The 24043-nt window shown below is 49.3% G+C and overlaps 1 protein-coding gene across 1 annotated transcript in view; it reads right to left on the reverse strand.

Moving 5' to 3' along the window:
• Positions 1-16098, reverse strand: part of LOC133352494 (ephrin type-A receptor 4-like) — a 107880-nt gene extending 91782 nt beyond the window's left edge. Inside the window, exon 1 of the mRNA XM_061568176.1 lies at positions 15833-16098. Coding sequence (XP_061424160.1) covers positions 15833-15920 — 88 coding nt within the window. The 5' untranslated portion in view covers positions 15921-16098. The remainder of the gene's footprint in view (positions 1-15832) is intronic.
• Between the last annotated feature and the right edge of the window lie 7945 nt (positions 16099-24043).

A 24043-nucleotide genomic window follows, 5' to 3' on the forward strand; every position in this document is an offset into this window, starting at 1 on the left:
TGCTGCACACATGTTGTGCGCTCCAAAGTGGTCTTTATTGATGACGGGCTACCAGTGATGTAACTTTGTAGTGACCATGTGCCTAATGACAACGCAAAAAACTATCGGAAACTATCATAACATTTATCTTGATTTGAAGCTTTCGTGACTGCAGGAATCCATACTCTTTGGTTCTGTCGGTAAAGTCGCGTAGATAGAAAATTAACAGATTGCGACGTTTCGATCGCAACACAAGCAACCGTCATCAGGTGAAACAAACACTGCAGGAAAAATGCTCCTACGTCAGCAGTTCTCCTGCTGTGTTTGTTTGTGTTGTGATCGAAACGTCATGATCTATTAATTGTCTATCTACGTGACTTTCCCGAAAGAACAGAAGAGTATAACATTTATCACTTCGTCTTTTTACAATTTCCCCATGAATTCATATTACGTTTGTATTCACCAGCCCAACATTGAAACTACTCCTCACTCACCAAGCTCAGCACAATAACAGCAATGTATATTTCCAAGAGACGTGAACATGTTCGTATCGTTTATAAAATGCATCTTTGATGACAGCTAAATAAAGCAATTCATGTAAAAGGAATCCTGCAAACAATGCTTCACAGTGCATCGCCTACGATGCCTTGCGAGTAAATGTGATACCAAATGTGCACATTGGATGGAACTGGAGTTACTCCAGGTAACAACTGTTCGCACGAAGAACGCTCTAAAGACATCGGCGTAGATTGATTTACATCGGAAACTGGGAGTATCTCATGCAACGTTATTCAATAATATTGTTCTTGGACGGAGCTAAATGGACAGGCCACGATCCCCGACGTCTTTAAGAGAGGGCAATCAAGGTAGGGGTGCATTGAGAGAGAAGAGATATGTCAGCGTCCTACTTGCTATACTGCCATCTTCTGGCCACCTCGCAGTTTAGCAAGTCAGTGTCAACATGTTGTGTTCCACTCGTAAACGCGAGACATCACAGCGCAACCACAGCACGCTTGAACAACCACGTGTGTTTGTGTGGATGTATGAGTACACGTGTGTGCTATGCCTCCATTTCATTCGGTATGTCTGCTCTTGTCGATTCGTGTGTTTGGATGTGCTAAGTAGACATGTATGTTCGATTGCACTGGCATGTACTGTGTGTGCGTGCTGTGGGTACATGTTGTGTGTGCTATGACTGACTTTTTTTACTATTCCATGTGTTCCACGACCGTCTGGAACACTCTTCTTTCCAATGTCAGGATGCCAATGTAGCGATGCACTTTTACATCTAGAATGGAAACTCATGTCTCTTGAACTGCTTATTGTGTTTAGTTCTGTTTCCTTACCCCCCCCCCGCCCCCCCGCACCTACGATTATCACGGTTGGCTATGTACGATGCGAAAGGAGTTCAACATGCGCGCTATGTTTTACGTGCGGCTATGAGCACATGCGAGTGTGCTACTGCTGAGCTGTTCGATACAGGTCTGAAACTTCGCTCATGTGAATTTTTTTTTTATTTAAAACCTCAGGCGCCCCATACCAGCATTCTCGTGGCGTTCCAGAACTTCGGTCACGGATATTCTCGAATTTAAACACCACCCATGTCCAACCTAATGTCGCCTTCAGAGAACCGTGGGGCTTAAATCATTTGTGTCCTCATTAACGAAACTTCAGGGTCGCGTGGGATAGCTCGGGACACGACCTATGTAACATATTTACAAGAGATATTTGTTTCATCGTGGGGGGGGGTTTGGGTCTTCAAACATCGAGGAGACGCGTGGGAAAAGGATAAACAAACTATCACATGCAGCAGTCACGGGGGAGCGGTGGCGCAGTGGTTAGCGCACTTGCCCTGCGTTCAACTAGGCAACCTAAGTTCGATTTCCAGCCACGGCTAACATCAGTGGGTCCTGGGAACCCCCCCTCCCCCCTTCATTAACCCGCACAAGATTAACACGAGTTAGAAACTACATGCAAATCCACGATATTTGATTAAAACTATTACAAAAAGTGCATGGGCTTGGGCACGAAACGTCGCTCAAAGTGATCACCAATGGCGATGGAGTGGCAGCCGAGGAATTGAACGCGTCCGTAGGGGACATCCGCCGAGACGATTGGAGCGATGCAAGCATCTTGTGGTCAGGGCGTTGGGTTGGATTTTTGCATCACGGGGTCAGCTTGAGGAGGAGGAGGCATTCGTGCATCGGTGGACTGACGGATAGGGCCAGTGACTGCACCCTTTGGGCAGAGCTACAGAATGTTGACTAACGCGGCCCTTGCTGGACTCCCAGACTTTTAGGGCAGGCCCTTTGTCCGTGGGTTACAACTATAATTAAGACGCCGTGTTTGCTTTCGTGTTTCCTTCACGGCGCGCTGACGATGTTGCTCTGTCCGTTGTTGTTTTACAGGTCGTTAGTTTTAACGGCCTCGCGAGGGTTATCTCAGCGTTATCCAATTGCACGTCAATCAGTGCCACCACCGCCTCCTCGTGCAGACGCGCGTGCGTGGTGCTCACGTCCGAAGTTCCTCTTCGCGAAAATTTACTCAGAAAAGTGTATGTGTTTGTGTATATAAGTGTATATGCAAAATTGCATCGATGCAGCGTTGTATATACACTGACACACAGTAGCATTCTGCTGCGGACCGATACATTGGTAGGTGCTCATATTCTTTGGTTCTTTCAGTAAAGTCACGTAGATAGAAAAATAATAATAAAGTGAATCAGAATAATAATGGTTTACATTTTAATTATTTTTTATAATTTGTATTCACTTTATTTATTTATTTCTATCTACGTGACTTTACCGAAATAATCAAGCCATATGAATTCCTGCAGTCACGAAAGTTTAAAGTCAAAATTGGTAGGTGCGTTAAGGAATCTGATCGCAGTCACGGATTACTGAAGCATCTGATCGAGTCACATGCCGAGACCGTAGTCCACACATCATGCCGATGATATACGAGCCTTATACGTAGCCGTCTATGAGCAGAAATTCTGTCAACGCATTTACATTTACAATCCACAGGAACAGGAATCGAACCCGGTTCGTGTTACTTGCATCATCACAACTCCTCTGCGAAGCGGGCCGCTCTATTCATAATGTAAACGGGACATGTTTATTGACTCCTAGGTGGCACCCCATTAGCATTATTAATCACAATGAGTGGCCCTCAATGCGTCTCGCACTGCTGTGGTGCCATCTCCACACGGAGTACATCACAAAGACAAAGATCCGTCGTACAAACTGTACGGGGCTACTGGGGCAAGTGTTGTTAGCGAGCACCTATGAAGACCTGCAGGGCGCACGAGAGAGAGGATTAGCACCACGCCCGGCCGCCTTTATCTCCCCAGTGCCGATACTTCACACACCTTTGCCAAGTACGGTACTGTACTCATAAACAAAAGGCTGTGTCGACCTCGAGGTCGCCCGCGACTGCTTCACACATTCGCCACCGATGTTAGCCGTGAGCGGGATTCTCCGAGTCTTTATTTGAAGCTTTCGTGACTGCTGGAATCCATACTCTTTGGTTCTTTCGGTAAAGTCACGAAACGTCGTTATTTATTTTAGTTTATACCTACGTGACTTTACCGAAAGAACCAAAGAGTATTCTCTGAGTCGTACAGCAAAGCAGAGGCCCTGGCCGCTACCCCCACAGATGCATTCACGGAGATTGTTGAGCTGAGCCGGTGGGCTCCACGTGGACCGAGCCGGGAGTCGCAATGGGCCCTAGCTATCGGAAGCTCGCGATAAATGAATGAACTGGCGAGGGGAGGGGTGGGGGTTGCCCTTTGATTCGAGGTTGATATATTCAGGGATTGCGGAGCAGCTAGCGGGTGTGTGGGTGGGGAGCTTTCGGTCCAGCGATCCACGTGGCGTGCTTGAACACTTGCAGGACCGACGACAATCTATGCACGCGCGCGTTGTTTATTTATATTCGCTGTGACCCATTAATGCGTGCGCGTGCGTGTTTCGTAGCGTGGAAGCGGTAGAGTTGGAGGCGAGTGCACTGCGTGACCTAAGAATCTGTCCATCTTACGAACCCCACCGCCGTCTGAGTTTGACTCCCTGCCCTTGCTAATATCGGTGCGCAAGTTGGCATCAGAAGCTGCCCTGGGTCCCTCCCTGGTGCAGTGACTATGTCGGCGCTGGCGTAGACGGGTGCGGCTGGGTGGAGTCTCGACCCGCCTTAATAGGTACTCGCTGATAGCCCCTGCGCCTCGACACGGAGCCATCTAAGTTGTGTTCCGTAGAAGGGAGTAGTGGCGCTGTTGCGCTGCAAGCCGTGGCGAGTTGAATTTGACTCCGAACTATGGCCAACATCAGTTCCACGGTTGTATCACTACCTTGGCCTGGGACTCCCCTAGGTCGACTCGGCTGTAAATGAGTTCCAGCTAACAGTTCCACCAGCCTGTCGGATATGTGGAGAATATTCGTATGCTGCGTTCTAGTCGTGGCAGACAGCGCCACGATAATTCTATTCCCGCCCCCATTGTCTCTGTATCTTTTCCATTGTTTGGTCCGAGCGAATCAACGGTTGTTCGCATGCTAATAATCTGAATAAGAAAATAAGTCGATGCCTGTCAATGTAATTCAACGGCTGCACTCGAAGACTAATTTATTCGTCTAAGGTAGCGAATCGAAATTCCTAAACTACAATGCGGTCTTAGTGTATTCCAGACTTTTTCATAGCCGCGTGTGCGTATGCGCATTCCCATTGCGCGTGTCGTGATCGGCTCAGCCTTGCAAGAGTCCGCATCGTACTGAAAGTAAGCACTCTATTGGGAAGAGTGGAAAGACAAAGGCGGCGCGGGGTGGTGGCCAACACAACACGGCCCTTCTTGTGTTGACGGTCTTAATAGGCGCTCGCTGACTAAACTTTACCCTCCCTTGTAAACGACGGATTCGTCTTTGTGTGCGTTTCATGTGTGAAATGTTAGCGTTGTGCATTCACGCACTGGAACCGAAAGTACCCTGTCGGGTCACGCACAGATGCCCGACAATGGCACCAGCTGTTATCTGCATCTATGATGCGCTGGGCGCGCCCCTAGGTCGGCTCGACCCAAAATAAGAGGTGCAAAAAAAACAAGGAGACCAGACATCGAGATGACCACACAAGACAAAGATCGCCCGTATAGCCCGAACAGACTGTTGGGGAAAGTGCTGTTAGCGAGTAGCACCTATGAAAACCGGCAGGGTACACGAGCGGGTGGTTGGCCAGCACCACGCCCGACCGCCTTTGTCTCTCTAGTGGCGATGTTTACACACAGCACCAGGTACTCATTTGAGGCTGAGTAAACCTAGGGGAGGCCCAGGACCGGTTCAGATAATCGTCACTGCTGTTGGCCGTGGGCGGGAATCGAACCCGGGTCGCCGGGTTCATAGCGCAGCGCGCTAACCGCTACACCACCGCTCCCCACACACACAAGGACACACACACGGACACACACACGGGCAAACACACCCACACGGACACCCACACACTCACACATGCCTGCCCACCATCCCCGTCGCGTTCAGTTCCGCCCTTAATAGGCGCTCGCCAACAACGCTCGCCACCGCAGTCTATTGAGGCTGAATGGGGGAACCTTTGTCTCCGTGTTGTGTCTTCCTTTGCGCGGTTCACGCATCGCTAAGCACCGCAAGACTGTGGTGCAAGTTCCGCGCAGACAAGCGGTGATTCGGCGTCGGAAGTTTCCGAAGATTGCAGCCCTCCGATAAGTTTAGCGGTGCAATTATGAACGGCAGAAAAAAAAATCATTATCTTACTCCCGCACCAGAGGCAGGCGCCAATGCTCCGAAAAGGGTCTCGTCTGCCTGCCCATTGACCGAATTGAGGATTCACTCGAATAGCCGCTGTGTGTGTGTGCGCATCTCGACTCAGCCTTAAATGAGTACCTGGTACGATGTGTAAACATCGCCACTGGGGAGACAAAGGCGGACGGGCGTGGTGTTGGCCACCCACCCCCTCGTGTGCCGTACCGGCCTTCATAGGTGCTCGCTAACAGCACTTGCTCCTACAGTCTGTTAAGGCTATACGGGGGATCTTTATCTCTGAGAAAATGGGGTGAAAACTAAGATGATGGAATTCCGGACGCTCGGTGGGAGATGTGAGCGCGGTAAGTTTTACATGCGCGTTCGCAACGTGCGATGTGTGATTCGGCAATACTTCGGAATAATTTGACAAATATTCAATTTTATTCTGATTAAAGACGCACTCCATCAGTAGCGGGGGGCGGGGTGGTCTTATAATCCGCTAGATGTGTGAAACCATATCTGTTTGACTTTTGCTGCCACCTGGCACAAGTTTGCGTTGAGTCTAAACTTTCAAGAGCGTCTCGTATACAATCGGGTTAATACGGCCTGTAGCCAGGAAAGCAGGAAAACCCTCGCCGTGTCTGAAGTCGTTATTATCTCCCAGAAGATCCCTGCCCTGGTCGGTCATCTTTGCCCAATACCATTCATGAGTATGCAGCATTGTTGGGTAGATGCTGGCGAACTCGGATGAGCTCGAGTGGCGGTGGGATAAAATCGCACGCGAACTCGGCTGCTGTGTGTGGGCCAGCTTAGCCATAGGCTAATGAAGCACGTTGGACCTCTCGGGGTGCCATGGGGGGTTGCTAAGTCGGTGGGTTATACGGAATTAAAACGTTCTGGTTCACTTGCGAGACGGAATATAGTTGTATATGCATGCGCATGAGGCTGTGGGAGCTCGTTGGCACATTGGAATTGTAACCCGGGTCCCACCACCGGTTTAGATAACTTAGATTCCATCTTCCGGCGTGGCAATTGAAACAATGGAGCAAGGTTGTTTTGTGTGTGTTTAATCCCTAAGCCATGTGGGCCACCTAGCAATACACGCGGGGCACAGCACAGTTCGTCAGGTCCACGTGTGGCGATGGTAAAGTGTGGGCAATCCCCACTTCCACCACCCCCTCCAGCACTCCGGATCAGCATGGAAGAGTAGGCCAAATATTGTAATTTGAAACGATGTTTATTTTACCATGTAAGGCCCACTGAGCTATATTTGTATTTTTTTTGTTCACAAGCAAACCTGGCTATCGCAAATGACAACTCAACGAGGTGGCTGATTACGTGGACATTTATAGCAGCAGCCGAATGCTCTTCAGCGCGTTTCTCTAAATGTGGAGGGAGGAAAAAACCCACAAAAGACCCGGAGAAAAAAATCCACGCGGCCACGAGGAGAATACGCAGGCTCCAAATATAGCAGCAGGCGTCATGGCCTGGATCGAACCCACGATCTCCCGTATACCAGGCGAGGTAGTTAACATCCCGCCACTATTCCAGTAGAGGTCCTTATCCGCCAGCAGTGCAACGAACAAGAAATTGCATGGCCGCACCTTTGGCTTTTGTTTGACACGACACTGCCTTGCGCAATAGAGCGTGGTAAACGCCACGACGCATACTTCTTTTGCGTGCGTGGGCTGTAGGTTATTGGCACGCACTCTAAAACGACTGCTCGCCACAGTAAACATTTGGGAAGTTCGTGAATGCGGTGCCGCATGGACATGTGCGCACGCTCGCGTGCTGGTGTCTTGAACCCGCCTGACTCGGCTCGATTCCCGGTCAAGGCCAACATCACTGGCCAGTGATATCTGAAACGGTGCTGACTCCCCTACCGTTTTCGAACTCGCGTTGAGCAACTTTGGTGAAGTATGGCAAACAAAACACATCCCCGTGTGTTCGATGCGTCATGGGGAGGCCTCCATCCAGCAGTGGATTGACAAAAGGTCTTTAAGTGTTGTCAAATTATTATCATCATCATCATTATTATTATTATTTCGAAAGCCAATGTTTTACTTACCCAGTGAAAATGTATCTCAATTTGTTGCTTGTTCCCGCTTGGAATGTTTCTTATTCAGTTCGTGTGAGACTGCCGCAGAGCCAGGAGGAACCCACACACGTGAAGTCCATAACGACGAGTGGATGCATCTCTTGGCGCGCCTGCGCCTGCCGTGCGTGCGCGCGTGTGCGTGTGCGCGTGTGTGTGTGCGCGTGTGCGTGTGTGCACGTGCGCGCGCGTGTGTGTGCGTGTGTGTGCGCGTGCGCGTGTGTGTGTGCGTGTGTGTGCGCGTGCGTGTGTGCGCGCGCGCGTGTGTGTGCGCGTGTGCGTGCGTGCGCGCGCGCGTGTGTGCGCGTGTGTGTGTGCGTGTGTGTGCGCGTGCGTGTGTGCGCGCGCGTGTGTGCGCGTGTGTGTGTGCGTGTGTGTGTGTGTTCTGTCGCTAACAGTGGGGAGCCGGTAGTGTCGTGGTTAGCGCGCTGCGCTACGAACCCGGCGGCCCGAGTATGATTCCCGCTCACGGTCAACACCGGTGACGATTATCTGAACCGGTTCTGGGCCTCCCCTAGGTCGACTGAGCCTCAAATGAGTACCTGGCGTGGTGTGTAAAAATTGCCACTGGGGAGACAAAGGCGGCCGGGCGTGGTGTTGGCCACCCACTTCCTCTTCCTGCCGTTCATAGGTGTTCGCTAACAGCACTTGCCCCAACAGTCTGTTAACTCTATACGGGGGATCTTTGTCTTTGTTGTCAGGAACAGTGGGGAGCGGTGGGATAGTGGTTAGCGTGCTCCGCTACGAACCCGGCGACCCGAGTTCAGAATCTTTTATTAGACTGGAAGAATCCGATGATCTATTAAGCTCTTTTTAACACATATGTCCAAGTAGGGGCGGGTCAGCAAGTTACAACGACAAAAAAAACAACAACAGATAGGGGTGAAATGTATGGGAAAGTTATCCAAGTCACTAAATAGAAATAAATAAAAACAATAAAGTCTACAAATACAAATTGCATAAGCACATCGATTCCTGTCGTTGTTTCAATACCGAATGCCATCTTGGGCAAGGCAGAAAAACAAAACAAAAGTCCAGGACCACGCCAAGACACCACACAGCCCCTCAATAAGATTGCACATTAAAATTGAATTATCAATGTACGAATAGGGATCAAAGTTACAGATCACATTGGCAAATGTGGTTGTGTCCGGCACTTTTAAGGAATATTTAGTGTGTTAAGGGAGGAACCAACGTTGTTCTAAAACGTTGGCGCTGCAACGGCTTTGTCACCTATTCCAATTCTTGTTCTTGGGATCGTTAAACGCCAATTGGACGGACGTCTTAGACTTCTTAGGTTTTGACAATATGGTATATGGTTAATAAATTAGCAAAGCAACGTGCAGATTTGTCAAAACGGATTCTATGGATGAACATGGCCCAAAAAATGTTCTCCTCACTACGGCCAACACCAGTGACGATTATCTGCACCGGTCCTGGTCTTCCCCTAGGTTGACTCAGCCTCAAATGAGTACCTGGTGCGATGTGGAAAACATCGCCACTGGGGAGATAAAGGCGGCCGGGCATGGTTCTGACCACCCACGCCCTCGTGTGCCGTGCCGGCCTTCATAGGTGCTCGATGACAGCACTTGCCCCAAAAGTCTATTAAGGCTACACGGGGGATCGTTGTCTATTGGCAAGGTATGCAAGGTTAAAGTTTGCATTTTTTCTTACGTGTGACAACCCCCAACATAGCCAATAACCGGATCACCCGGAATGCGACCGCTCTCATCGGATCTCGCAAGCTAAGCAGGGTTAAAAGCATGGGATAGTGCTGTGTGTAGGAAACTCCCGCACGCAAGGCGGCCGAGTAATAAGCGCTGTGAGGAATAGATGGCAGTGCAGCAGCATCCATTGTTATTCTGTCCTCCGCCCACACCTTCGCCACCATCACCTGACCGGCGTGGTCAAGAGTGGCCAAATGTCTCACGGCCTCCCTAGGCGTGGAGAGGATTGAGGCCCCACTGTCCAGCAGTGGATTGACAAAACGACGCGATGCATGTCCAGTCCAACAACCAAGCAGAGAGTAAACAAACTCGGATATAGCATGCACCAATGTTCCCCGATGTCTATATAAACACCGATGCTGGCAAGAACTTAAGAATGTACTGCAGCCCTTTGTCTGTGCACTGCTGTTGAAAATCTTCCGCAAGCCGCGTCAATCACCGATGTTGTATGGAGCGTACCTCAACAGCCCGATTGACCAGCGTGTCGCGAAATGCACGATTCGGTCCAGAACTAGAGTTCCCAAGACAAATTGTTGACGTTAGGATGCCTAATGACTTATTTGTAGCAACTAATTAAACGCTCCACTTGAAGCTGCGGCATGTTGTTAAGAGCAAGGCTATAGCAACACTCTTTGATAGCATTCCAACGTTAACCCTGTAACTGCAGAGCGCAAGTTGGACTCTTCGGCAAACCCATACGTTCTTTGTCTTCACGCGAATATAAAATGTGTTACTCCATCGGGCCTTGGATATTTCCAGACCGACGTTATTTGGCAGCGTTTGTTCAAGCAAGCAAAGTCTCTCCCGCTTCACGCCTTTTGGGTGTCATCAGCATGCAAGCCTGTCGACCGTTCTGCTAGGGTTGCCGGGTGCTTTTTGGCAAGAGTACTGCGTCTGCACAACGATGCCATGTTCAGCGCAGAAGAGCAATGCCGCGTACCGTGCGTTGTTGCTGTGGAGCGCTGTGTGCTGAACATTCGGATAACGGATAAAGTCAGAGCGATTGCCTGCTCCAAATGAGCGTTGAGGCAGCGACGGATGATCGTAGTAGCGACTACTTATGTAGTAGCTACGGACCCCGCACTTTCAAGGGCCCCGCGCTAAATGTTTTCAAGCGACCAATTCCGGTTCAGTGATTCTGTACTTGCTCTATTACTATAGTAATATACTGCCTTCAACTTTTATGAACGACTGGGTGTTTAAGGTTAGCGATTTGTCGTATTTTCTGGCTGTAAAGCAAATGAAAAAAATATTATTACTTTACTATGCAAGTAAAAAATTTGTGTTTAATATTTGTCTTTTTATTTTTATTCAAGACCCCTTCATAACATATGCTACAGGCCCCACACGAGCTTAGTGCGGAACTGCTTTGAGGCGGTACTCGCCAACCGTTTGCAGCCACGAACCGGTGGTGGAAATTCCTCTTTCCTATGGCGAGAGTCGGCGCCTCTCCATAGGGCAACCAACAGTGTTTTTAGTCACAAAGCAGCACTCATTTAAGGCAACCCAAGCGCACGATGGGCTGAGTCAGACAGACACCCCCCCCCCCCCGCAAGCGGGATTCGAACTCTCAATCGGACGCGTGTGCGTCCGTGTGTTTTTATTTTTATTTTGGCAAGTCCATCTGCCCATTGGCTTCCCCGCACCAACATCATCCACGTCCCGACAAAACCCTTGCTAAGCTCGCTCCAGCGGCCTCGCAATCGTGTGTTTTTTTTACAGCGGTGCAATCGCCCCTGAAAGCTTAACGTGTTAATTTTAATTGTTTAATTGTCGTCCACTTCCTGCCTCCCTCTATTGAACACGGGCCATCATACAGCGCGGCCTTTTAGTGCGTGCCGGCCACCTAGTGAGACGTCGGGTATTGAAATGCACGGGATTCTTGCTGGGCTTTACAACAACAAAAAGAACCAAAGCCCCCCCCCCCCCCCTCGTTAATTCTAACAGATTGTTAATGTTGTGGATTTGCTCTCCAACACACCGGTGTGCTGTACTAGTAACGAATTTGCATGTTCTGTTTACGTGACAAAGCTTCCTAACTGGCTGTGTCGGGTGGTGGCGGGTTTAACAACACATTTATATTTACGCGATCTAACCCAAAAAAATATATATTATGGATGATATTGGTCGCGAAAGCCTACGCGTTAAACCAAACGCAGCTTGCTGTGTGTGTATCTGCAACAGCAGCAGTAGCTGCACTGGTGCCCAAAGTTTCCATGTCGTGTGTTTGTGTGAGTGCGTGTGTTAACACGTAGCCAGATTTGTTTTTGTTTGCACACGATTAAAACAAATTACCATCGTCATCATTAACACAGGCGCTTCCGCTTAACGAACGGACGTGGGCTATTATTCTACAACCAGCAAGCTAACGCCAAGTCAAATCAGCCTTTATTCAGAACACGGCTGGAGGACATTCATGTAAATGCTCGCTGATTGTGGCGATTCATCTGAAACGTCGACATCCCCCCCATCCCCCAGTTGTTGGCGAAACGTAACCGCTTTTTAAATCCTTTATATTAAGTTTGCTTGCTTGCTTGCGTGCTTGCTTTCTTACGACCGTGTAAATCTTTCGGTAGTTTTTTAACCCACTTCCCATGATCCAATCGAGTTGACATTTTCCACACAGACTCGTTGTGCGTGACAATTAATGTTCGTGAAATTTTTTTCCCAAAATTTTACACTTTATAGGACAAAAATATTATATTTAATTACCAATTGTTTAATACTGCAGACAATCATCTGACCCATAGGTGGCAGCCATCTCAAGCCAAAGGACGAGATGACTCAAGCCGCCACGCATATAAAGGATTTAGAGTGAAAAACTTTGTTTTTACGGGTTTACTTATTTGTGTTTATTTGGCTCGTTTGCAACGGCAATTTTCAGAACGAGGAGCACCGATGCGAGAGGATCCGTAGGTTGCGGTTCAAATCTGTCAAGAACAGTGAGCTTGGGATGGCTCAAGATTCATGACGGATTGGCGGCCAGTAAAATGGAACGCGTCCCCGAAGGAAGCCCACCAAGTAGATGGAGCGATGGAATTGGCTGCACGTGGATTATTAATGACACCGCACGACCGTGAGATACGGGGAAAACTCGAGGAGGTCTCCATCCAGCAGTGGATCGATCATGACTGACAATGATGATATAGTGCAACAGTATTGGTGCAGCAACACGCATTTCTAATCTGGAGGGCGGCTTTTGTTTTTGCTGTTGATATCAACGTTTTGGCGTGCACGGTTATATATGTTCAGCCACTGCCCCTGTACGCAATCCTGTGTCTCTTGGATTATATTTGAAAACAGTTGTATGCTCTAGCCCGCAAGGCACGTTTGAGTTGGATGTTGGTGGTGGGCATTCGACACGTCCGCAGAAACCACATCTCGCACACCGCCTCGCTGCCTCCCCGATGCTAGAGCGTGCATCGAACGGGGAGGTTAGCACTGCTTTGATTTGAAGGCGCAGCGTAATGGGGAAAAAAACGCTTGTCGCTTTAAATAACTTAACAGTGCTTATAACTAAATGAAAATATCATGTCTGTGTGTGTGAGAGAGAGCGAGAGGCCTTTTCTTACTCGTCTGTTTATACGTTTTCCAAGTGTGTGTATAAATTTCGATTTAAATTTCGATTTAAAGCTTTCGTGACTGCAGGGATTCATCTCCTTGGTTCTTTCGGTAAAGTCACGTAGAAGGGAAATAATAAAAAAATAAAACATAATAAAATAATTCTCACGACGTTTCGGCCACAACGCAAACAGCCGTCCTCAGGTGAAGAACAGGTCTGTCGGAAAGACAGCGTCTGAAGTGTGTGTATGTTGTTTTTTCTCTCCATGTCAATTGCTCTATAGTCTATACAGACGTTGTGCAAGAGCAGCCTACATTGTGACACTCAACGTACTTATCCTGTGGATGCCATAGGCATAGACGACCCTCGTGTTCGGGTCGGTAGAGCTGTGGTGTGTGTTGTGTTGCGGCACATTCACTTTCGTTTCCTCTATTCAAAGTAGATGCGCGTGAGTCAAGAGTTAACAATGTTGAACGATTCCATCGTCCAGCGTTGTGGCTTCCACACGTCTCGAAGCAAAGTCCAAGCTGTGCGTGTTTGTGTTTTCCAACGTGTGGAGCCGGTGGTTGTAGCGGTCAGCGCGCTGCGCTACGAACCCGGTGACCCAAGTTCGATTCCCGCTCACTGGCCAACGCCGGTGACGATTATCTGAAACGGTCTTGGGTCTTCCCCTAGGTCGACTCAGCCTCGAATGAGTACCTGGTGCGGTGGGTAAACATCACTGCCGGGGAGACAAAGGCGGCTGGGCCTGGTGCTGGCCACCCACCCCCTCGTGTGCCGTGCCGGCCTTCATAAGTGCTCGCTAACAGCACTTGTCCCTACAGTCTGTTAGGGCTATACGGGGGATCTTTGTCTTTGTTTTCCAACGTAAGTCTCTATGATGTCGACGTAGTGGCGTACGTATCTTTCTTAAGGGAAAGCCATCCACACAAATATCCCAGTCGCGTGTGTGTTTTTACTCACGCTTCCTATCAACTTTACTCACCGAATGACTCATGCGCAACAGCGTACGCTTCAAGACAGTACTACGCTGTTATCATTATCCTGCGAGCTGGCGAATAGACGCAAGGCCAGGCACATCAAGAGATTCTTGACTCTATCTGTGCGGAGTTATGAGCATTATGCGTATCTCAGAGAATTCGGGTTTTCGCCGCAGGCGAAGCCAACCAATTACGAATGGCAGTTGCCAAATCTCCTCAATCAGGACTCTCATGAAGAGCGATCCTGAGACTCTCAGTCTTTCTGGGATAAAGGGCACTTGAAAAAAACACACATCGTCATCACTAGCATCAAGAGGTCTGTGGATGTGTCTCAGCTCAAAAGAGGAATTGAGCGGCCCTCCTCTCGTTTTGGTGGAAATTCCCCGTGCCCGTGGCGAGGGCGGGGACTTTGTTTTTCGCGTTTCATCATTCCATTAATTCCCGGCTCATGAGAGAAACTGCGTGGGTGTCGGAACCCGAAGAGAACTGAAATTCGCCTGCGCTACATTAATTTATTATTTTACCAAGTCAGGCCCCCACCGAAATATCTTGCTCTCATTAACTAAGCGACCTAACCACAAATGACAACTCGTCGAAGTGGCTTCATCATGCGGAAATGTACCGCAACCAAATCATATTTTCCGCATGTTGAGTCTAAATGTGTCAGGGTTAAAACCGGAGGTACCAGGACGAAAAAAAAAATCCACGCGACCACGGGGAGAAAGAGGCATGCGGACTCCAAATGTACAGCCTTCAGGGACGGGCTCGAATTCAAGACCTCCTGTATACCCGACGAAGTAGTGAATATTTTCGCACACGGCATCGCATCTCTTTGACTTGAGCCACCGGGCCGTTCGCAAACCCCAGGCAATGCGCGCACTTGAGCAGAGGAACTTGTCAAGAGCACAGATTCCTTTGTATTATGTCCCCATTAAAACGGACCCTCTAATCTAGTACCCACATTGCGATGTATCATAGACCTTTATAGAATTACTTTCTCCGTAGAACTTAGTAATCACGCTCTTGCGTGATGTTCATACGTTTTTCTCTAGAATAGAGGTCTGCGGGGCAGGCTGTATTTAGACGCTGTGAAATGTCGCATACACTATACAATGTGATGCGTATGCCGGACGGCGCCTGCTGTACACACGTGTGTAAAATGTCTAGATTACAAGTACTTTATAAAATTGCATAGAGTACTCCCAACGCCGCTTTCAGTGCGTGGGTACACTTTTGCAAAACTTGACGGAGGATATACTGCGCCCTGCCATGGGAATGCGGAATTTCCATCACTGCGTCAATGTCGCCAACGGAGATGAACTCCTCGTTTCTATCGCTCGTGTGACCAACAAACGAAAAGTCATTGACTTTCTTCCAGTGCCTTGAGTGAGTAGGCGACGTCTAGTTTGGATTACACATTCTTTACTTACTGCAGTTAGACCCGCCACTTCTGCAGAGTGCACTTAAAGAACGTGCTCCAAGTGTTGTCAATCTTATACATTCATGAGACGGTTAAAACTGTGCCGTTGTGACACTATCCCTAGTCTCTGACACTGCTGAAGCTTCACTGCGCATTGCCGTGCTGCATGCACAGCAGTTGCACGTGCATGCGTGTAGGAACGTGCGTGCGACAAGTCTGTGATGTTTCAATAAAACTTAAACAAAAAACACAACGCTACAAAAAACACACGCACAATGCGAACGAGCGGTTTCAGTGGACGCGGCCGCTTTACCTTCGTTTGAAGCCACGGCGGTGCAAATCCCAAGAAATCCGGCGAAAATCCATGTCAGGGAGAGAGCGGCGAAATTTCCCGAGGCCATGGTCCCTGTGTGCGCGTGCGTGCGTGCGCGCGCGCGAGACGTGCAGAATTCGGGGGGGTTCCGAACGAGGACGGCTCCCTCTGCGAGACGAGGCGAGTGGAGGATGCGAAGCCCTTAACCCGCTACCATCCAGCCGAGGAGGCGGCAGAGGAGCGAATGATTGCCGGGCTGCGCTTGCCTCGCCAGCAGCGAGCAAAAGCGCTGAGCCAAACCCCTCCCTCGATCCAAGCCCTCCCCCACCCTCCCTCCACCCTCCCCTCCCTTCATCCACCCCCTCCCTCCCTTTACCCTACCCCCACACAGCGCTCACGACTGACCCTACCCCCACTCGCAGACACAAAGGCAAAGATCCCCCGTGTAGCCTTTAGCGGACTGTTGGGGCAAGTGCTGTTAGCGAGCACCTATTAAAGTCCGGAACGGTACACGAGGGGGTGGGTGGCCAGCACCACGCACGGCCGCCTTTGTCTCCCAAGTGGCGATGTTTACACACCGCACCAGGTACCCATTTGAGGCTGAGTCGACATAGGGGATGCCCAGAACCGGTTCAAATAATCGCCACTGGTGTTGGCCGTGAGAGGGAATCGAATCCGGTCCGCTGGGTTCGTAGCGCAGCACGCTAACCGCTGCACCACCGCTCCCCCAGTCACTCTCGCAGACACAAGGACATAGATGAACCACTTCCCTCTGTTAACCCCCTCTCCCGTTTAGCCTTACGGACTGAATGGGGCAATAGATGTTTGCGAGCACCTATTCAGAATCGGAATATTTATTCATACAGGGAGAAAATACGACGAGCAGCGAAGCCCGTTTGCACAGAAGTCCTGAAGTTGTCACAGATGTGCAGTATTAAGTGAGGTCGGCGTTTCACGCGAGGAAACGGCGCAGCTTGAACCACCCCCAGCGCTGATGTGTGTAACTCACTCCATCAAGAGCTCATTTAAGGCTGGGTCGACCTACGGGCAGGTCGAGCCAGGTTCAGACAGCACTTTGCGCTGATGTCAGTGGTCGTGAATCGAACCCCTTCTCCCGAGACACCGACACTTAGACCTTACGAACAAACACGAACGCATCCCAGATGGTCTTATAGACTGTTTTGGGGCAAGTGCTGTTAGTGAGCACCTATTCAGCCACCAACAAAGACACATACACATGCCACCAACCATAGCTACCACCACCCACCCACCCAACCCCAAACCACAAGCTTCCCACCCTACCCCCCCACACACATATCCATCCACTGCCGAACTCAACCACCCATTTCCATCTCATCCCCTCCTTTCCTACCCCCCCCTCTCTAACGCCCCTGCCTCCACCCTGTCTCCTCCTCCCCCACTTCGCCTTTCGCTGCTTGCTTTTATTCTGCCCCTCCACCCGTAGACAGAGCGCGTCGAGCCTTGAAACCTCCCTCTCCGTTGCACCTCCGCAGCTGACAAACGTTGGTGCTGCGGCTTCGACTGAATTGTCTCCTTGGCCTGGTGGAATGGCAACTGGTTACACTCTGGGAGACGTCGACGTTGTACGTAGCGTTGAACTTCGTTCGCGCCGTACGTGACCGACCGTGCTCATCGGACGTGCGGATTTCGTATTAAGTGGTCCCGCACGCCTGCCACGGGGAATGTGGAATTTCGCACCGGGTTCAATGTCAGTGACGGAGATGAGCTTCGCCGTGCTTGGTACTCATATCCACATTGCTACGGCAGTAAGCAGAGTTATTAATAGTCCCAGGCATTGGGACGACGCTCATCTCCGTTGGTGGCCTTGAATACGTGGTGGGAATGCCACATTCTCATGGTTGAAGCTGTTTTTCATAATTAGTTACAGTTAAAAAAATAGTGCACGCGACCTGCGATGACATGCGTTTCAGAAACGTGGTTATTGAAAAAAAGGGGGAAAAAGTGATATGTGCTAATTCAAGATGCATGCTTGGAATGGCATTGGGAGACAGAAACACACGAAGGTTAATAACACCACCCTAACCGGAATTGGGCAGGACATATGGCGAGGCGAGATGACTAATGGTCAGTGGCGTACGATTACTGACGCCTGTATATTTGGAATTTGCATTTCTCTCTTCCCGTGGTCGCGTGGGTTTTTATCGAGGTCCTCCCGTTTCCCCCTCTACATTTAGAATCAACGTACGTTTAGAATATTTGGCTGCTATAAATTTGCACGCAATAAGCCACTTCATTAAGTTATTCTTTGTTGGCCAGGTCGCATCTGAAAAATCTATATAGCTCAGTGGGCCTTGCTTGGTAAGATCAACATAGTTACGTTACATAGTTTACTTTAAGTTATAGTTAATTTCAGATTAATTTATGATGGAATTTACATACAAGAAATGAGACATCCAAGAGGATGCCCACCGAGAAGGTTGGGCAATAAATAAGCTTGTGGATTCGTACATCCCAGGATCACAAGAGATGATGATGGCGTGGGGAGGCATTCATCTAGCGGTGGATTCATCATGGCTAAAGGTTATGATTATAGGAACCTTTCTGAATCTATGTCTGTCAGTCATAGCACTGTCTGAAGTAATATTTGTCATACGGAATCGCGTAAGATGCTCGTTCTGAATGAAAGGAGTCATTATGAGGTCCGTTGCTTTGCCTTAAAACTTTCAAACAGGATCAGTTGTTGTTGAAATACACTACATATGATATCTGGCATGTATTTGGCTGTGTGCGCGTTGAGTATCTGTAATGAACCTGAATTGGCTCTTGCTGGCAGCAGTAGCAAAACCATGAAACTAATTTTCAGAATTTTTAATGAAATATAAAGTTTCACTCCAATCAATTATTCATCATATATATTCATCACGACCATCGCCAACCTCACTACCACCACTACCACCGTGTTCTTTCAGTCCACTGTGTGGAGAATCTGTAAGCAGACACGAATATACTTGGCTTCTGAGAAGCCGCAATCCATCTCACTCCCCAATGTTTGTCCTGATTAATTCATTCCATCTCCACTTTGGCCATTCATCCCTTCATGCGCGTTCATTCTCTCCACTGTCATTCCTTCAATAGCTTTGTTCATTGATTGCCTTCGAGCGGAATAGTCCGCTCACGCCCGTTTTTTTTCTTCTTCTTAATACGGACTGTGATGTCTGCCTCTATAGGCCCTCTTCTTTCTTGCTTGGTCCACATGTCTGTATGGTACAATACAAACCTCGCATCTGCTCGTTTGGACGGTGACATCTCACAACATTCAGGGGCGGTGAGGGTGCTCTACGTCTCACCATGAAGCACGTAACTCAGCGATTTGTCATCACCAGTTAATTCTGGTAAAGCCAGTGGCGGGGGGGGGGGGGGATAGAAAAGCGTTGAAGTTGACCACGAAAGGAAGTCTTTCGTGGCCAACTGAGCAAGGGCATTAGGCAAGGATCAATAATTTGCCAGGAGCTGTCAAGCTCCACATTAAATACGGTGCAAAGGCAGTTTAATGCATCGTTTTTATGTTTCTTATACTTCATATGAACTGCCGAATTGGTTAACCTTATATTTCTAAAGCAAACATTTTGTTATCGCAACGTATTAGTAATCAGTGGATATCAAATTCCACAGGCAAAATGTAGTACTGCTCTGAACGTAGCAAAATACTCAATTGGGATGACGCACAGCAATCACCGGCCACGACTGCCAGACTCAAGGCCTCTGTGTGGCCCGTTGTGCCATGCAGAGACAGCTGCCACCAGGGCTGCCCTTCGAATGTTTCAGGTGAGATGTGATGCAAGGCGCCATGAGTTTTTGAGGCATTTAGGTACCTTATGAAAATGTTATTAGGATTTTGTATCATAGCTCCCTTTGTGTTACAACACAGTCTACTGCTGTTCGTATGTTTTGTAAGATGAAAGCGCGATGCGATGTACACTGTATCAGCATTGAGAGCAAAACACTCGCCATTTAAACGTATTTAGTCAAAAACTGACGAAATAGATGGACAATAGCGTGACCAGAGCTTGACTCACGAACGAAAGGTTGCAACAATTCCGATCCACAGTAGACTTAGCTTACGCACCCTCTATGGTTGGTGGAATTAGTATCGCTTTGTGGGAAGTCAGCGCCGGTTAATTACCAGTTACTTCTAGAGACTGGCTCCTGCCATGGGAATATGGAATTCATACCAGAGGCTCGGGGTTGCCACACAAAAGCGCTTAGACTTTGATTTAAAAATCTAATACACATTACAATAGCCTACATTACAACACTTTGTTAATATTTATTGTTTCATTTTCTTGCCTCATACTGCATCAAACTTTGAGAAAAATGAGCTTTGGCTGGTTCTCTGGCAGCCTATAGTTAGGCAGGAACCCAGCAAGGACAGGTAGGTGTATGTCATGTTAAAACCCAAGCCTGTCTTTAACGCCTGCACCGCCAGTCACGTGTGCGCGCGTGTACGCGTGTGCTGCGGACGGTGTTGAACATAACAGTGAGTAGGAGTTCTCAAACAGCACCTGTCGGTATGATGTATCGGGATCTTATGTGTGGGAGTGTGTGCGTGTGTGTGAGTGTGTGTGGGAGTTTGAGTGTGTGGGGAGCGGTAGTGTAGTGGTTAGTGCGCTGCGCTACGAACCTGGCGACACGGGTTCGATTCCCGCTCTCGGCCAACACCAGTGACGATTATCTGAACCGGTCCTGGGCCTCCCCTAGGTCGACTCAGCCTCAAATTAGTACCTGGTGCGGTGTGTAAACATCGCCGCTAGGGAGACAAAGGCGGCCGGGCGTGGTGTTGGCCACCCACCCCCCTCGTGTGCCGTGCCGGCCTTCATAGGTGCTCGCTAACAGCACTTGCCCCAACAGTCTGTTGTTACATCGACCTCGAATTATTTTCCCCGTTTACGAATTGCAAAGATCACAGTTACTGTGTCTCCATTCTTCAATGAGCATTTACCGGTGTCGATCTTCATAGTGGCCCCGGGCCAATCCAATGGCACGACCCAATCTCCACTATGACCACAAAGGCAGTCACTTTACGTGTATATGACCAACACTCCGAATTGAAATAATTGTGTACCGCACCACTCTCAAATTCTAATTCTCTATACATTTATCTCCATCTAATGAGAGTAAATATCCCAATATGCAGTATGTACGCATGCAGTATCATTGCATGTCACGTACACAGATTTAATGAATGGCAAACTAATACATAAATCAGAAGGCGGAGTTAAGCAAGACGATACGCCGTTTCCAAGGTTATGTACGCCAACATTAGAAGGAACTTTCACACAATATAACGTCTAGGTGCAAACATTGAACAAGGGTAACGCTGCAGGTGCGCGTGTATGTTCACACAACCAGCGGCTCGGGTTTGAATCACAGCATCGGCGGCTATCGGACCTTTGTCCTGAACGTTCCTTGGCTGAGATTGTCGACTAAGCTGCTGCTACAACTTTCCACGTGACAAGCCACTTCGTTGAGCTATCATTCGTGTCCAGGTCCACTTCTGAAAGAGAAAAAAAAGCTACGTTGCTCAGTGGGTCTTACCTGGTAAACGAATAAAAAAAAGTGCTTAGCTTAGTTTAGTTTTAAACAAGTAGCTGGAATGGTGCGTCAACTGGCGACACGACGCCGGTCACGGCGTCTGATTGTGGCCAAACCACAGCGCCTCGCCCTTTGATAGGGCAACGCTCGCTCAAAAAAAGAAAAGCCTCAACAGCCCGTGTGTTTACACAATGGAACCCTCGTCTTATAGCTCCTGGCAATGGCCATCAGTAGGTGTGTGTCTCTGTGTGTGTCTCTGTGCGTGCGTGGGGAGCGGTAGTGTAGCGCGCTGCTCTACGAACCTGGCGATCCGGGTTCGATTTCCCGCTCACGGCGAACACCTGTGACGATTATCTGAACCGGCCCTGGGCCTCCTCTAGGTCGACTCAGTCTCAAATGAGTACCCGGTACGATGTGTAAACATCGCCGCTGGGGAGACAAAGGCGGTCGGGCGTGGTGTTGGCCACCCACCCCCTTGTGTGCCGCGCCGGCCTTTATAGGTCCTCGCTAACAGCACTTGCCCCTACAGTTTGTCAAGGCTACACGGGCGATCTTTGTCTTTGTGTGTGCGTGGTAAACGAGTCCGCGCCACGTGCGCGTTGCCGACCGGGGCATTGGATGGTGGGTGGTGTTGGTGGTGGTGGGTGGTGTTGGTGGGTGGTGTTGGTGGGTGGTGTTGGTGGGTGGTGTTGTTGGGTGGTGGTGGGTGGTGTTGGTGGGTGGGTGGGTGGTGGTGTTGGTGGGTGGGTGGGTGGTGTTGGTGGTGGTGGGTGTTGGTGGTGGTGGGTGTTGGTGGTGGTGGGTGGGTGGTGTTGGTGGTGGTGGTGGGTGGTGGTGGTGGGTGGGTGGTGGTGGTGGGTGGGTGGTGTTGGTGGTGGTGGTGGGTGGTGGTGGTGGGTGGGTGGTGGTGGTGGGTGGGTGGTGGTGGTGGGTGGGTGGTGGTGGGTGGTGGTGGGTGGGTGGTGGTGGTGGGTGGGTGGTGGTGGGTGGTGGTGGTGGTGGGTGGGTGGTGGTGGGTGGTGGTGGTGGTGGGTGGTGGTGTGGGACGCGTGCGGCCCACGTGGCGGGGCATCACCAAGCCGGGCCAAACGGCGAGGGGGCAATGCGTGGCCGCTACTGGCACCGGCACGGCCACTATGACGGGGCGATGCGCCTGTGTGACTCGTCGTGAGCACTTTGACACGCACGCGCTTGCTGTTGCACGGCGTCGAAGCGGGATGCTCGGGATACTTTCCAATCTATTGACGCGACAACAACAACACTGAAACGTATCAACTGAGCAGAGGGCATCACGTATCTCCATTGGTGACCCTGAGTGTATTTATTTCGATGCAAACCTTAGGGTGAGCTTAGTTCACCCCAAGGGGTGATTTGGGTGTTGTACCGGACATGGTATTCCGACTGTGAGCGCTCTAACCGCGGCACCATCCGATGAGATTCAAAATGCAAAGCGCCTCCTTCAGCTGACATCATCAACTCTGGGGCCAGGGTGGTGGCCACCAAAGGCATCCGACTGCCGTATCCGTGGCACACCTCGGTTCTGAGTGTGACCACTAAATAAGTTACTCATTTTAAAATGAACAATCCCGGGTGGAGGCCCCGGCGTGATAATAACATCGATCATGCAGTAAAGCACACTGAGACAAATATATATTTACTTATTTGGGAGGGGGGGGGGTCAAGCAAACATCTATTAAAGCTTGCAAACCGCACGAGAGGATGGTGTAGCAACACACACGCGCGCATTCCTCATCATTATACGTAGGGGATGGAAAAAGGTTGTAAATGCAACATGACGTTACTCGATACTCCCAATGGCTAACGTATCATAAGGTGTATCTTTCACGCTAAGATGACAAAATAAGACTCGGTGTGAGAGAGAGAGAAGGGTAAAAAGGTAGCAAACTTGATCAACCTGTTAGGATCATTGCTAATGTGTAAAAAAAACCTCGGCATTGTATGAGAAAGTTGCATTGTGCATTGTGAGCGCAGCGTTTTTTCGTGCCCAGCACATTGTACTAACGGCATTATAGGTGCAGTAGTGTGCACATAGCTTGTACTGCATGTACTAAGAGCATTACAGGTTTAAAGGACTGTAAAGTCCACATTATCGGTTATTTCTCGAGTGTTGCAGTATTTTATCTTAGTAAAAAAAAAGCATTTCGATATTAAAATCTTGTAGCTCAGTAACTGAGTAGAAGTCATAAAACTACACAATAATTATCATCATTGATCATCGTCGCATGTCCGATGGTGCTATAGCAGGAAGGTACCGTGTAGGGTTTGACGGTTGTACCGTACGGCTTCCTGGTTTGTACCTCGTATTGCTAAACAACACGTGGTACGATCCGAAACGCGGAGTGCAATATGGCAGGGCATTTGTGTACTCAACAATGTTCAGCTCAGCTCAACACCACAGCTGACATCATATGGATATACTTGCCACGTCATGGGAATGCGGAATTTCCACCACCGGCTTAGGGCTATCAACGGAGGGCAGTGTCATGGCCAGACACTTTGAGTCACTTTGGCACCCCCCTCCCCCCCCCATGAAACTGAAAAGTGGTCACCACAACTTGGATGGAAAATGGCATTTGTTGAAATGAGAAAATAAGCCCTTTTACTTCAAACAATTCA

The sequence above is a fragment of the Lethenteron reissneri genome, chromosome 40, assembly GCF_015708825.2.
Source record: "Lethenteron reissneri isolate LAM-NWPU_2019-01 chromosome 40, ASM1570882v1, whole genome shotgun sequence".
NCBI lineage: Eukaryota > Metazoa > Chordata > Hyperoartia > Petromyzontiformes > Petromyzontidae > Lethenteron > Lethenteron reissneri.